At 36.4% G+C, this 13,519-nt stretch overlaps 1 protein-coding gene across 1 annotated transcript in view; it reads right to left on the reverse strand.

The window, feature by feature from the left end:
• LOC136820780 (dynein regulatory complex subunit 7-like) overlaps nucleotides 1-13,519 on the reverse strand; it is a 44,011-nt gene that overhangs the window by 12,889 nt on the left and 17,603 nt on the right. The window contains exons 5-9 of the mRNA XM_067077008.1: nucleotides 11,503-11,661; nucleotides 10,396-10,614; nucleotides 9,850-9,969; nucleotides 9,225-9,294; nucleotides 8,921-9,049 (exon numbers count right to left, since the gene is read on the reverse strand). Coding sequence (XP_066933109.1) covers nucleotides 8,921-9,049; nucleotides 9,225-9,294; nucleotides 9,850-9,969; nucleotides 10,396-10,614; nucleotides 11,503-11,661 — 697 coding nt within the window. The remainder of the gene's footprint in view (nucleotides 1-8,920; nucleotides 9,050-9,224; nucleotides 9,295-9,849; nucleotides 9,970-10,395; nucleotides 10,615-11,502; nucleotides 11,662-13,519) is intronic.

Raw genomic sequence — 13,519 nt, forward strand, 5'->3', positions numbered from 1 at the left:
TTTATTGACAATTGAATCATGCTTGATGGTGAGCATTGTTATCAATAATGTTTTTGTGTGAAAAAAAATTGGAAATATAAGGAAAAGTCCAATGAAAATCTGCAAAAACGGCGATTTCCGGCATATTTCCGGCATTTTCGACCGGAAAAGATTTTTTCTCAAAAATCGGACTCGGTCAAGTTTTGGGCATTGCTAATACGCATCTTTTTGCAAAAAATCAGAAAAAACTAATGATGAAATCTTGAGAAAATGCCAGAAAACCATTTTTTCCGGCATATTTCCGGCATTTTCGGCCGGAAATGAATTTTTTTCGAAAATCGGGCGCCGTCACATTTTGGGCATTACCATTTTGCATCATTGTGCCAAAAATCAAAAAAAACTGATGAGCCAATCCTGAGAAAAGCTGGTAACAGACGGACGGACGGACGGACGGACGGACGAACGAACGAACGAACGAACGAACGAACGAACGAACGAACGAACGAACGAACGAACGAACGAACGAACGAACGAACGAACGAACGAACGAACGAACGAACGAACGAACGAACGAACGAACGAACATGGGTTAATTTATAGGACCTCCACCGGGGCACCCGGAGGTAGGTCCAAAAAGGGTACCCCCTATATCCTATATCCTATTACGATAGCCTTTCTGCGTGTGCGTGTGTGCGTGGCGAGAAAATTTTTGGGGCGCAAGTTATGGCATGGGCGTTTGGCTGCGGGCGTACTACGGCCAATATTCTAAAGGTGGACTCACTCACAAAGATAAAAACAGCACTTTTCTTAATAATTAAAATACGCTAGTGCAAGAAGTGTAACCAAGCCTTTGTAAACATTCATCTTCATCACGAGAACTTCCCAAAAAAATGGCTGCTTGATTGCACATGCTTTTGAAACTTGCTGCGGCTGTATAAATTTTTATCATGTTTTCTGGTCTTTGTAGAGTATTTAAAGAGGTTTAATATTTGTTTACTACTAAGTATTTTATGTTTGTGTAGTTAGTGAATGCACCAATAAATTGATAATGCTCAGTAAGTAGTACAAAAAGAGTTAATAATTTTACACAACAATAACACATAAAACCCTCTTCTTCACTAAAACTACAAACAGCACAGGTATGATCTTTTTTTTCCTTTTTTCACCAGATAGTTATGTGTTAAATTTTAACCAGTTTTGACAAACAGTCTGCTTTAGCAAGTATTTCCACGTATTTCCTAGAAATCATGTCAATTGAAATTCAGCAATCATTTTCGTAATTGAACTGTCGAGCTATCCAACGAAATCAAACGATAGCTGTTCGATTACCGAGCCTAATTTAGTAAGACAATTTTTTGATTAGTTTGATTATATAAGTTTGATGACAGTTTTTCATCTAATGAAGTTTGATTGGTGTTCAATGAGTTTGGATTAAGAAAAAGTTCCAGCTTTTCCTCCCCGATGCCAGGCGGTGATGTCAACCGAACCCTATAAAACCGACTTTGGTAATCGAACCATCAAATTTCATCGAACGAAATCGAACAATAAATAGGTGTTCGATTATCGAACCTGATCAAACAGTAATCAAACTTTACCGGTAAATCTTCAGTTTGATGTTTGATTATAGTTCGATTACTTACCGTAAGTTTTTCTAATATTGACATCTTTCGTCTAATTCTGACACCCTTCTTTAGAGAAGGGAATAATATGAAATCTCGAATCACGGATTGAAAAAGGATTATTCCTCTCTGACCGCTAAGCAAAGAAAAACAGTTTCAACCTTTCTATAAATTTAAGCTGATAATAAGGGTGTCGGAATTAGAGGAGGGGTGTCGACATTAGACCAAGTTACGGTATATCGCAGTTCGATTAAGGGTGAATTGCACCAAATCTGTACCATGGGTCTGTAACAAAATTTCCATAGAAGTAGATGTGTTAGGTATTATAGTTGAGTTGTTGTAGCTGGGAGACCCGTCTACTCTGTTCGTGTGATTTCGAAGTATAACATTCAGTTAAAACGAATAATTATATAGAAATAACAGAGTAGCCGGGTATTTTTGTAGATGCCAAATCTGGTCGCATAATTCTATTGGCTGTTATACAATTGTTGAAATCACGTGATATTATTGTTTTGATTTAAAGTGCCCTGATTGGCTAACCTTATCAACGGCTTTTTTGGCACTAAATTCAAACCAAATGTACACAATTTCAAACTGGGTCAAAAATACCATACTCTCAATGAGTAGCTTCTGATGGGATTTTTGCTTATGTGGTGTAAGTTTGAATAGAGAGTATGGATCTCCAGACTAGAGTTGTTGTGGACAGTGGATATGGTACTGTGGCAGAAGGTATCAGTCAGGACTAAAGTCATTTTTGATACTTTGTTTCGTCTTTGAAATATTAGATATGCCTGTCTTCTATCCCCTTAATTTTATATTAGACTTTCTAGATTCTTGTCGATTTTATGTGAGAGTGTTATTCTATAATGGAAGTATATGACTTGCAGTCCCGTCCGTCACAGATTTTTGCTAGTATTTCAAAGACGAAACAAAATTTTACAAAATGACTTAGTCCCGACTGATACTTTCTGCCACAGTACCAAATCCACAAAAACTTAAGTTCGATCAGTGTTTTTGTAGCTCAAATGGTTCCAGTTATTGCTCATGCAACAGCTCAACCAAACACATCGAACATCAATCAAACTAATCATTGAAATACTGAATATATCGAAATTCTATCAAAAACAATTACACCATACTCAAGTCCCAAAGTCCCGCATTGAAATACATCAACTTTCTGAAAAATTTTTACACCAACCCAAAGTCCCGAGGTCCCGAGGTCCCGAAGTCCCGAATTGCAAAATATTGAAAATCTGTTTAAAAAAATCACACCATACCTATGTCCCGAGGTCCCGAAGTCCCGAATAGCAAAATATCGAAAATCTATTTAAAAAAATCACACCATATACCTAAGTCCCGAGGTCCCGAAGTCCCGAATTGAAATATATCAACTTTCTGAAAAAAATATTACACCAACCCAAAGTCCCGAGGTCCCGAAGTCCCGAATTTCAATAAATCAAATTTCAGAAAGAAAAAAAATTGCACCAACCTAAAGTCTTCGGGACTTCGGGACTTTGGGACTTTAGGTTTGTGTAATTCTTTTCTCAGAAATTTGATATATTTCAATTCGGGACTTCGGTACCTCGGGACTTTTGGTTGGTGTAATTTTTTTTTTCATAAGTTTGATATTTCGGGACTTCGGGTTCTCGGGACTTTGGGTGGGTGTAAAAAAATTTTTCTGATAGAAATTTGATATATTTCAATTCGGTTGGTGAACTTTGAGATTAAATATCTCAACTTATTCTGTTTTTGCATTCTGTAAAATACACATAAAAAATCATGGCCGACGTTGTAAAAACTCCAGCTCATCCGCAAAATACATAATCACGTTTCACGCGTCTTCGTCATTTTTTATGTTCCAATTTTATGCGAAATTTTCAACTTTAAGTCGTCTTGTTTACTTTGAAATAAACAGTTACCGACAAGAAATAATTTTTATTTTAGGAGTTATTGGTTAGCTTCTTATAAAAGCAGTTCTTATAAAAAATTATGTCCGCGCTATTCTCATGAACAATTTTTATATTACCAGATAAATTAAAATTTCTTATAAAAGAAAGCACGGCTTAGAAAAGAAATATTAATTGACTATTTATTCGATGTGTTCAATAATCACAACTTTATTTGGGTATTATTTTCTAAGTCCTTTTTAATGCATTTTGTTCGCAGAATAGAATTTGGTTACCAATGAAAATATCAATTCCAAATTACAAATCTGCGCAGAAAGTATTACAAATCTCCGCACAACAGATGCATTAGTATTCAGGTTGTTTGTAAATAAAAGTTATCTTTCAAGTTCTATTTCAATGATCTTAAGTTATCAAAAATAGCAAAAAAAAAATTTTCCGGCCAGCCGCACGAGAGCTATTTTCCCTCACCTGCATTCCAGAAACACTACATTTCTTTATTTTCGCCTTAGGTATTTTACAAAAATACCTATATTAGGGATTGTAAAAAAGTGAATTATACATTTTAAATTAAGTTTGCTCAAGAGAGCCCAAAATCCAACTTTGTAGGTTTTAAGGGGTATCCACTGGTAACCTGAGTCTGCTAAATGACGTGCTCTACGTGCCCACGTGCCCTCATTTTTTGACGTGCCCTCGAATTTTGACGTGCCCTCGAATTTTCGACGTGCCCTCGAATTTTGACCTGCGCTCGAATTTTGATGTGCTAAATTTCAAGTTTTATTTCAATGTGATGCTTGAGATATGATGCCATACCTCAATTAAAATCTTAAAAAATTTCTTCATATTTCAGAAAGTTCTTATAATTAACACTATATCCCCTCATTTGAAATAAAAAGAGAGCCAGATGATAAAAAGTAAATAGCACTTTTTACAACCAATCAGAACAGTTCTTTATTTAGTTTTGGTTGTTTCGAAGTATTGCTTTAAGGAGAACCATCTCCCTAAGTGCTTCTTGCTTATTCTTTTATAAGCAGACAAAACATCTTCTTCATATTTTTTTCATCTGGCCAAATAATAACCCTTTAAGTGCCACGGTCATTTTTTTAAAGAAAATCGCTAGTTCAAACTTTAAAGGCTCATCTCCGGATCTAGAAGGAGTTAGAAGCTCGTTTTTAGTTGGTTGGATAGCTTAGAGGCTCCTCTTTCTTTTAGGCGCCTTCGGCGCCGCCCGATTTAGGAAAAGGGCGGGGTTGGTAAGGGGAATTAAAGCAGTGTTCCTCACTTTTTGGCTTGAAATATCTCTGGACTCACTTTTTGATTTTTTTTTTTGCTTGACCATGAAGCTCAATCGAATTCCTACGAGCTAGTAACTACTTACTGTAAAATAGCTCAAAACAGCTCGATATTAAGTACCTTTAGAATATTCAGCATGTTAAAATTAACAAAATCTGAAACATGAGCAGTACTTTGAAAACTTCAGGTGTAGGTGTTGGTGTAGTGGTTTGGTGGTCATCACTCTTGACTCCCGTCTGAGAGGTCTGAGTTCGATTCCCATTGTAGCACTACGGTTCCCTTGGCAAATGAACACACCTTCACCCGGGTCAACCCATACCATGTGAGGGGAATTGAGTACCACTACTCTGATACGAAAGTGTGGGTGATATGCCAGACATTGTGGTGTGTGGTGTCACTTCCAGTTCCGCGCCTGCGACGAGCTATATGCTCTCCTGCGTGGTTCCAATTTCATCACTATGCGTCATTGTATATGTGTCTCGCGTGCACAGAACTAGAGTTGTCTGGACAGCGCGAAGCGTTCCAAATCTCCACCCGGTGGGGAGGGCTCATATCATATCAAACATACTTGATGAAAATAAAAATGAAAAATGAAAAAATCCAATGAAAATCGGCGATTTCCGGCATTTCCGGACAGAAAATTTTTTTTCTCAACAATCCAACTCGGCCATCCTTTGGGCATTGCTAATACACATCTTTGTGCACAACAACAGAAAAAACTGACGATGAAATCTCGCGAAAATGCCGTAAACCGGTTTTTCCGGCATTTTTGGCCGGAAAAATTTTTTGTTCGAAAATCGGGCTCCGTTAGATGTTAGGTGTTGCTATTTTGCATCAGTGTGCAAAATTTCATGAAAAAATTTGATGTAAAGCTCAAGAAATTCAAGAAAAACCATTTTTCCGGCGATATTCGGCTGTTCCGGTGATTTTTATAAAGTTCCGGCTTCAAAAATCCGTTTTATTGACAATTGAACCATGTTTGATGGTGGGTATTGTTATCAATAATGTTTTTGTGTGAGAAAACAAAGAAATGTAAGAAAAAAGTCTAATGAAAATCTGCAAAAACGGCGATTTCCGACATTTTAGGCCGGAAGAGAATTTTTCTCAAAAATCGGACTCAGCCATGGGTATTGCTAATACGCATCTTTCTGCAAAAAGTCAGAAAAGACTAATGATGAAGTCTCGAGAAAATGCCAAAAAACCGGTTTTTCCGGTATATTTCCGGCCGGAAATTATTTTCTTTCGAAAATCGGGCTCCGTCACATTTTGAAAAAACTAATGAGTCAATCTCGAGAAAAGCTGGTAACAGACAGACGGACGGAGGGACGAACGAACGAACAGACAAAGGTTAATTTAAATGACCTCCGAGGTAGGTTCAAAAATGTCTTATCCAATGCATTAACCAGATCCATGCGTCAGAACCGTCAGAACAAAAAAGAAAAAATTTCCATGTGTCAGATGGAGCATATGCTCTAATGTTTGTTGAATGTTGTTAAGGTGGCACGCATCTTTTTTTAAATAATATAATGTCGAGACGTTCATTCATTCAACTCAGTGCGCTCACGAGTAAAGATGAGATATTGGCATTACTTTTCATTATTTTGAATTTAAAATCTCTTAACTTAACCTTTTTTTCAATAAAATTTCCATTGAAACATCATATAAAATATTTAATTTCTGATGGAGCCCGATTTTCGAAAAAAATAATTTTTTGGGCAAATTTGGGCTAAAAAGTACCTTACATGTTTTTTTTGGACTTTGGGGAAAATCACCTTTTATCGTCAATAGGGAAATCACGCTAAAATATTTATTTACCCCAGTATCTACAACTTCAAGCTGCTCACTACACTTTTTTACTCTCTTGCTATGTGTCCTATTTTTATCGATTCTCATCATCAGGTAGGTCCATTTAGCATGTTGCTTGTTATATTAAATTTTCTTAAGAAGAAATGAAAATAATTTGAAAAAAATATTCGATGGACCATGTTGAATGTAGTCAAGGTGACAGGCATGTGTCAGAACAGACATTCTTTTTACATGGGTTGTGTGAAAGAAGTATTTTTTTGAATGAGAAAAAGATGAAAAGATAAATAATTTTTTCATTGAAAATTAGAAAACATGGTGAATTTTCCGACCCTCAGACGCTACGAAATTTTCAGATTTTGTAACCCTTAGAGAGACTTTGGAAGGTGAAAAACCGACTTTTATCGTCTGCTCATACCCCAGCACCCATTTATGTTTATGTTTATGTTTCTTTTCTTTAAAGTTGATGCAAAGTAGTACAATGTGTACTTAGCTCGAGGCTAATCAATATCAACTATTAATTACAAATCTATCTAGAAGGTTGATACTCAAGATCAACTATTATTTACAAATTAATTTAAATTCAATCAATGAAACCAACGCCATGGATAAAAGTGCGACAGTTTCGGCAAGGACAAGTAGTGGGCCTCCATTGCTTGATTTCTTTTTTAAATTCATCTAGGTTTTTAAGTTTTTTAAAGTCATCGGGAAAGGTAGCCCAGATTTTAGGTCCCAGGAAAGCTAAAGACGATTTTCCATTCATTTCACTTTCAATTACTCTACTACGAAAGGAATTCCTTTTTCTCGTTTTGATCTTACATTGGTTTTTGAGAAATATTTTACTTTCTGATTCATTGAGTTTTGATTTAAATAGCTCTGTGGATAAGGATTGAATTGCTCGTTGATGGAAGGTGGAACCGTTTTCAAGCTTCAACAGATCATCGAATGATGAGTTGTAGTCTGAGTAAACGATTCTCAAGCATCTTTTATGTAGATTGTTTATTTTATCCTCTAGAGCTCTGCTATGAAACATCCATATGAGAGGACAGTAATTGAAGTGGCATTTAATGAAAGCATTCATCAAGCGTTTCTTTTTGTCTAAAGTGAGATATGTGCTCATTCTGGCTAAGGCGGTTATTTTCAAACTAGCTTTCTTGCAAAGATTTTCTATATGCGATTCAAACGTCAAAAGATTATCGAAGGTTACTCCAAGAATATTTGACGTTTTGGTATTGAAAACAGTTTCTTCTCTAATATTTAGATAGAACGAGTCGTCAATGATGTTAACTATTAGCTGACATTTGTCAGCATTACCAACCATTTGATTAATCGAAAGCCATGTGAAGATTTTTTCTGCTACAGAGCTTAGTTTACCACTTACTTCAATCCAGGTAGGAGCACTAACATAGGGTGTCGTATCGTCCGCATTATTCGCAACCTTAGTATCCTCAATGATGAAAAAGAGGTCACAGATATAAATATTGAAAAACAGAGGGCCAAGGATTGATCCCTGGGGAACACCATCCTTGATCTTGATCCAGTTACTCAGTTCGTTGCCTACTTTTGTCCTTTGTTGCCTATTTTCTAGATAACTCTCGACTAACCCAGTGGAAAGGTCATCGAACCCGTATGCACTGATCTTTGCTACAAGTAATTTGTGGCACTTGCCTTAGTACCCCCCCCCCCACCCCGAAACCTGAAAAATGGGGAAATACTATTGATCGGTATCGGTATTTGAATGAAAAATTTATCGGTATATCAGTAATTGGGTAAAAAGTGATCGGTATATCGGTATTACGAAGTCCCGTACGCTCCCCCTTTCCGATATCTGTCATATCTGTCAAGCAACTCAGTTCCCATAGCCGGGTGGTGGTGTCTAATTTTGGAATTCTAAAAAGTTAGCACCAGTTACTACATTTGGGGTTGGGATGGGTACATCTCTCGAAATTCTGCAATTTTTACTGGATTTGCTGAAATTTCCACTGTATTTATCAAAAAGTCATTTCTCCTATCTTTAAAAACATATACTTAACCGCCGCACATACCCGTTGGTCAATTTGCCTGACTGCCTCCCCCCCGGGCACATAATACACCTCACATGGTATGGGGTCACCCAGAAAAAGGTACATTCATTGTCAAGTGAGCCACTGTACCAGGGTGAGCATTGAGCTCGGGTTTCCCAAACGGGAGTCAAGAGCGATGACCAGCACACCACTATGCCTGAATCAAACTTTGGCTAGTTAATATTCAATTTTTCAAATTGTTTCATAGAACGAATGAATGTTTGCAAATGGGGACGAAAATGAAAAACAAGTTACTTACTATCGTTGTCGTTGGCAACAGAAATCCTCGACACCAATCCATCTTTATTCAAATAATCACTATATTTCTCCAACTTCGCTTTCTTGTAGAAAATTGTCTTCTTCCCTTGAGGACATCTCGTCTCGAAATCTAAATAGAACAGGTTTCAAAGTATAACATGGAAGCTTTGGAAAGTGAACACCAAAGTAGTTCTTTCAAGTGCTGTCTTTGGCGGTGTCCAAATCGTTAAAGTAATATTCAAGGACTATGGACGAGTGGATGATTTCAATCTTAACAAGGATCATTTTGAAAATATCTGGAATACCTTTTTCCGAGACTTCAATTCGATCGACCCAAGATGGTGGAATATCTAAAGCTGCTTCATCGATGTTCTCCTAAAAAAGAAACCACTATTTGTTAAATATGTCCGAAATGTCCTTTGTCCGAATTTGTCTTTCATTACATTACGTTATTATGAATATCAAACCTTATCTGATCACACCCGTTTGTAGAAAGTACCAAATGAAAAGCTGGAGGGTCGAGAAATGGCCCTTCTCTCTACATGGACGGTGTACCTCGATGGGAATACATCTCGTTCGGGAGACGTATCTCGTTCGGGAGACGTATCTCGTTCGGGAGACGTATCTCGTTCGGGAGACGTATCTCGTTCGGGAGACGTATCTCGTTCGGGAGACGTATCTCGTTCGGGAGACGTATCTCGTTCGGGAGACGTATCTCGTTCGGGAGACGTATCTCGTTCGGGAGACGTATCTCGTTCGGGAGACGTATTCTGATGGGAACACGATTTTGATTTATTCAACGTACATCAAATTGACAGATCCAATCATTAAAGAATAAAAGATGAAAAACGTGGGCGAGGTTGAAGGAATTAAGCAACTTTTGACGAAAGCGTTTTAAAATTGAGCGTGGAGCTATGAAAGAATGATCACCTCGTCGTCCTCAATCTCTAGAAGGTCTTTATTGACGTCAGGAATCACCACAAGCGGTTTGTCAGTGCTTGGAAACATAAATTCCCATTTCTCTGCATTCCCAAGGTCGTACGATAAATTCTAGATGTAAATAAGAAAGTAAAACATCAAGTCACAAAGCGTGTAGTAAGCTGAAATAGATTTTTGTTACAGCAAAAAAACCCAGAGGGATTCAGGCCTCCTAAGAGTGTAGTTGATGCTCAAACCGGTTGATAATCGAAGTATCGATTGACGTCAAATGAGCTTAGTAAAGTTCATTTTGTAGAAATAAAACGATAAGCTCGGTAAAAATTTATGGTGAATAGTTGAAAAATCTGTGCACACTTATATTTATTAAGCATGTGTCATTCTTTTAATGCTAAAGTTTTTAATTATTCAACATGACTTCCTGATTAGGAAAAATTCTTGCTGTTCCCAAGTACGAGTATTCGAACATTTAAAGGTTTGCGCTTACTTTGTTGGTTAGGCTAATTGAATGGTAAACAAAACAAAAACTAAATATGGTACCTTCACGCCGTGTGAGCAATCTTGCATATTGACCCAAACATTCCGGTGGTTCCAAATACTCTCGATACCAAGGTATCCGGAATAATCCAAAGGTTTGGAATGACCGGTTAACGGTTCAATGAAAAAACCTTCCGGAACTTCTCGTTTCCCGGCCAACACCAAAACCCAGCTGTGAACTCTCAATCCGAACAGTTTATCTTCTGCAGGCTTTTCCAACTCCTAAATATAAAAAAAGAGAAAAATTGAATTCAAAGATTAAGAAAAACTTACAGGACATTAAAGGTGTTGATCATTGCCATGATGATCATGAAAGAAGACAACAAAAATAAGTTTGTTTGTAAAAATTACCTTGAAAATACTAAATGCAGTATAATTTCGTTCAAAGACATGGCCTCATTTCATCTTATTCAATAGTACAGTGGACGCTCTCTAATTCGACGTTCTACTATTCGATAAGCTCCCGTTTTCGATCAAATTGAAAGTCACCGTCAAATTTCCTTAAGATACTCTCATAAACTACGCTCTATTATTCGACATTCTATTATTCGATAAGCTCCCGTTTTCGATGAAAATTTGAAGTCCCTTGAAGGTTTTTCTCTCTCTTATTCGATTTCTAGCGTGTAAAAAGGCCTTTAGGACGGAGTTTGAATTATAATTTCGAAATTCAATTCGATTCGATTCGATTCGAAACTTTTCAAAACATGCAAATATCGAAAGTTTTCTTCCGAAGAACTTAGGTTTTCAGCAAGAACTTAGACATTTATCCTGATTCGCGTTCAAACCAATCGAGTCTCGCTTATATTTTTCTTTCTCAGCTCTATAATTCGATATTTACCTCATGTTTATCGGATCAGGGAGACTTCCTACTATTCGATATGCTACCTTATTCGATGGCAATCTAATTCCCCTTGAAAATCGAATTAGAGAGCGTCAACGGTAGTACCTTTGTAGTGTTGCATGATGAACAAGAAAGATTCAAATGACTTTCATTTAAGAAATATTCAAAAAGCCAGTCCTGCAGTATTGTTTACACTGTAGTAAAATAAATGTTTTACTATCACGAATTATAGTGTCTTAGTTAAATGTCGTACAACACAAACATCTTACAGCAATTCTTTGCGCTTCTTCTTCCAATAATTTCTGCTCCTTATTTTCTTCTTCTTTTCGTAATTTTTCTTCCATCTTCAATTCGAATTTGGAACGTAAATCTTTGGGAGGTTTGACTGTGTATTTGTTGGATTTTTTAGTGTCATCCTTCTTCTCTACCTTTGAGAAGGAAATAAGGGTATCAAAACATTTGAGAATCTGGAAATCGGAACGAGGAACATCAAACACTCTGATATCTGCAAACATATAGTTCTCTCCAATACACTACATGTAGTCACCTTTGGGAAAAGGGAAAAGGACTTGATTGGCGATCAATATTAAACATGATAGTTTTCGGACCGTAATGTACAGGTACTCTATGAGAAAAAAAATCTCGCTGTAGATAATCACCCATATTGTCGGAATACTAAAAATCGAACGGAACAATGGATTTTTGGCAATCGCGAATATATTGGTTGACAACACATTGAGCAGTGTACCAGTGGATACCCCTTAAACCATACCCCTTAAACCTTAGAAAGTTGGGTTTCGGGCAGTTTTGAAAATATTTAGGTACCAATGATCTAATTGTAGCATTAGTAACTTTGCAGTAAATCACTGTTCAAAATTTCATACCAAAAGAACTATTTTATAAAAAGTTATTCAAGAAAACCGTTTTGTAGGTTTTAAGGGGTAAATAGCTAAAATTGCATTTTTTCACGAAGCAATAAAAATTTTCTTAGCAGCTTACAAAAAACCATACCAGGGAAGAAATTCATAGGTAAACTAGACTCACCAGAAAAAGCTTCAGCCCTTACTGTTTTCTCTATCAGGATATAGGGGGTACCTTTTTTTGTTGTAGGTTTTAAGGGGTATCCACTGGTATGTATCCCTATCCTGTATCAAACTCTTCTACGCGATAAAAAACCGCAAAGTTACGGTTTGTTACAATATAGGCACCATTCTGTATCTGAACTGAGATATTTTCTCAGGTCGCAAGTCTTCTGTTTCCTCTGCAGTGGAGTGGTAACCTATTTCTAGCATGCAAAATCTTTCAACTGAGGCGGCGTTACTTTATCACTGGTACGTATTTTCAAAAGGGAACTCCCACGCACCTGTTTTTTGAAGATTTAGACCATGCCCAGACTTTTATGGTTTAGTACGTTTTTTTGGCAACCGTAGCAATGGGTGATTTATGACGATATTCAATACATCACTTAAAAATAGATAACATAAATTCTGTACCGGGTGTCCCAGAAAAAAGTTCTGCTCTTTGAAGTAAATTTTCTCGAGTTCTATGAATTTTTAAAAGATCAATTCTTTTGCATTGGAAAGAGGAAAGATAAACTTAAATTTTGAGGTGTCATTTATCAAATTTGGTCAACTAGATCAAAAATTATGCTGAAATGATTAAAAATTTCACATTTTGAAAAGGCTCAAAAACGTTGAAAATCGACCTATCAAATTTTATAACCTAATTATTACTTTTTTGCAGGAATAAAGAGTTTAAAGTGGACATGAAAACAAAAAGTGCTTGAAATAATTCTCTAAAGGACTAAAAAATTTTATTTGGGTCATTTCAAATTATTTTCTATGATGGAATTCAGCTTCAAGTTTTGGCTTAAGGACCCCTAAAGTCAAAAGTAGCGCTGATTTCATCAGTGTAGCTATTGAAGTCAAGTATCGGTTGGAATTATCAAATTTTTCAGTTTTTCAGATAAATTTCTTTGTTTCACTTAAAATCTTACTTTGTTTTTCATAAAAAGATACTTCCATTAGGTTTTTATTGCTTCAACAATGAAAATCATGCTCCATGCAATTATGCTTCTATAACAATTTGATAGGTCGATTTTCAACGTTTTTGAGCAATTACAAAAAAAAGAATTTTTATTCATTTTGGCTTAACTTTTGATCCAGTTGACTAAATTTGATAAATGACCCCTCAAAATTCAATTTCATCCTTCCTCTTTCCAATGCAAAAGGATTGATTGTTTAGAAATTCATAGAACTGGAGAAAATTCACTTCAAAGAGCGGAAC

This window comes from Clytia hemisphaerica, unplaced genomic scaffold (assembly GCF_902728285.1).
Source record: "Clytia hemisphaerica strain Z4C2 unplaced genomic scaffold, Clytia hemisphaerica genome assembly, whole genome shotgun sequence".
NCBI classification, from domain to species: Eukaryota; Metazoa; Cnidaria; class Hydrozoa; order Leptothecata; family Clytiidae; genus Clytia; species Clytia hemisphaerica.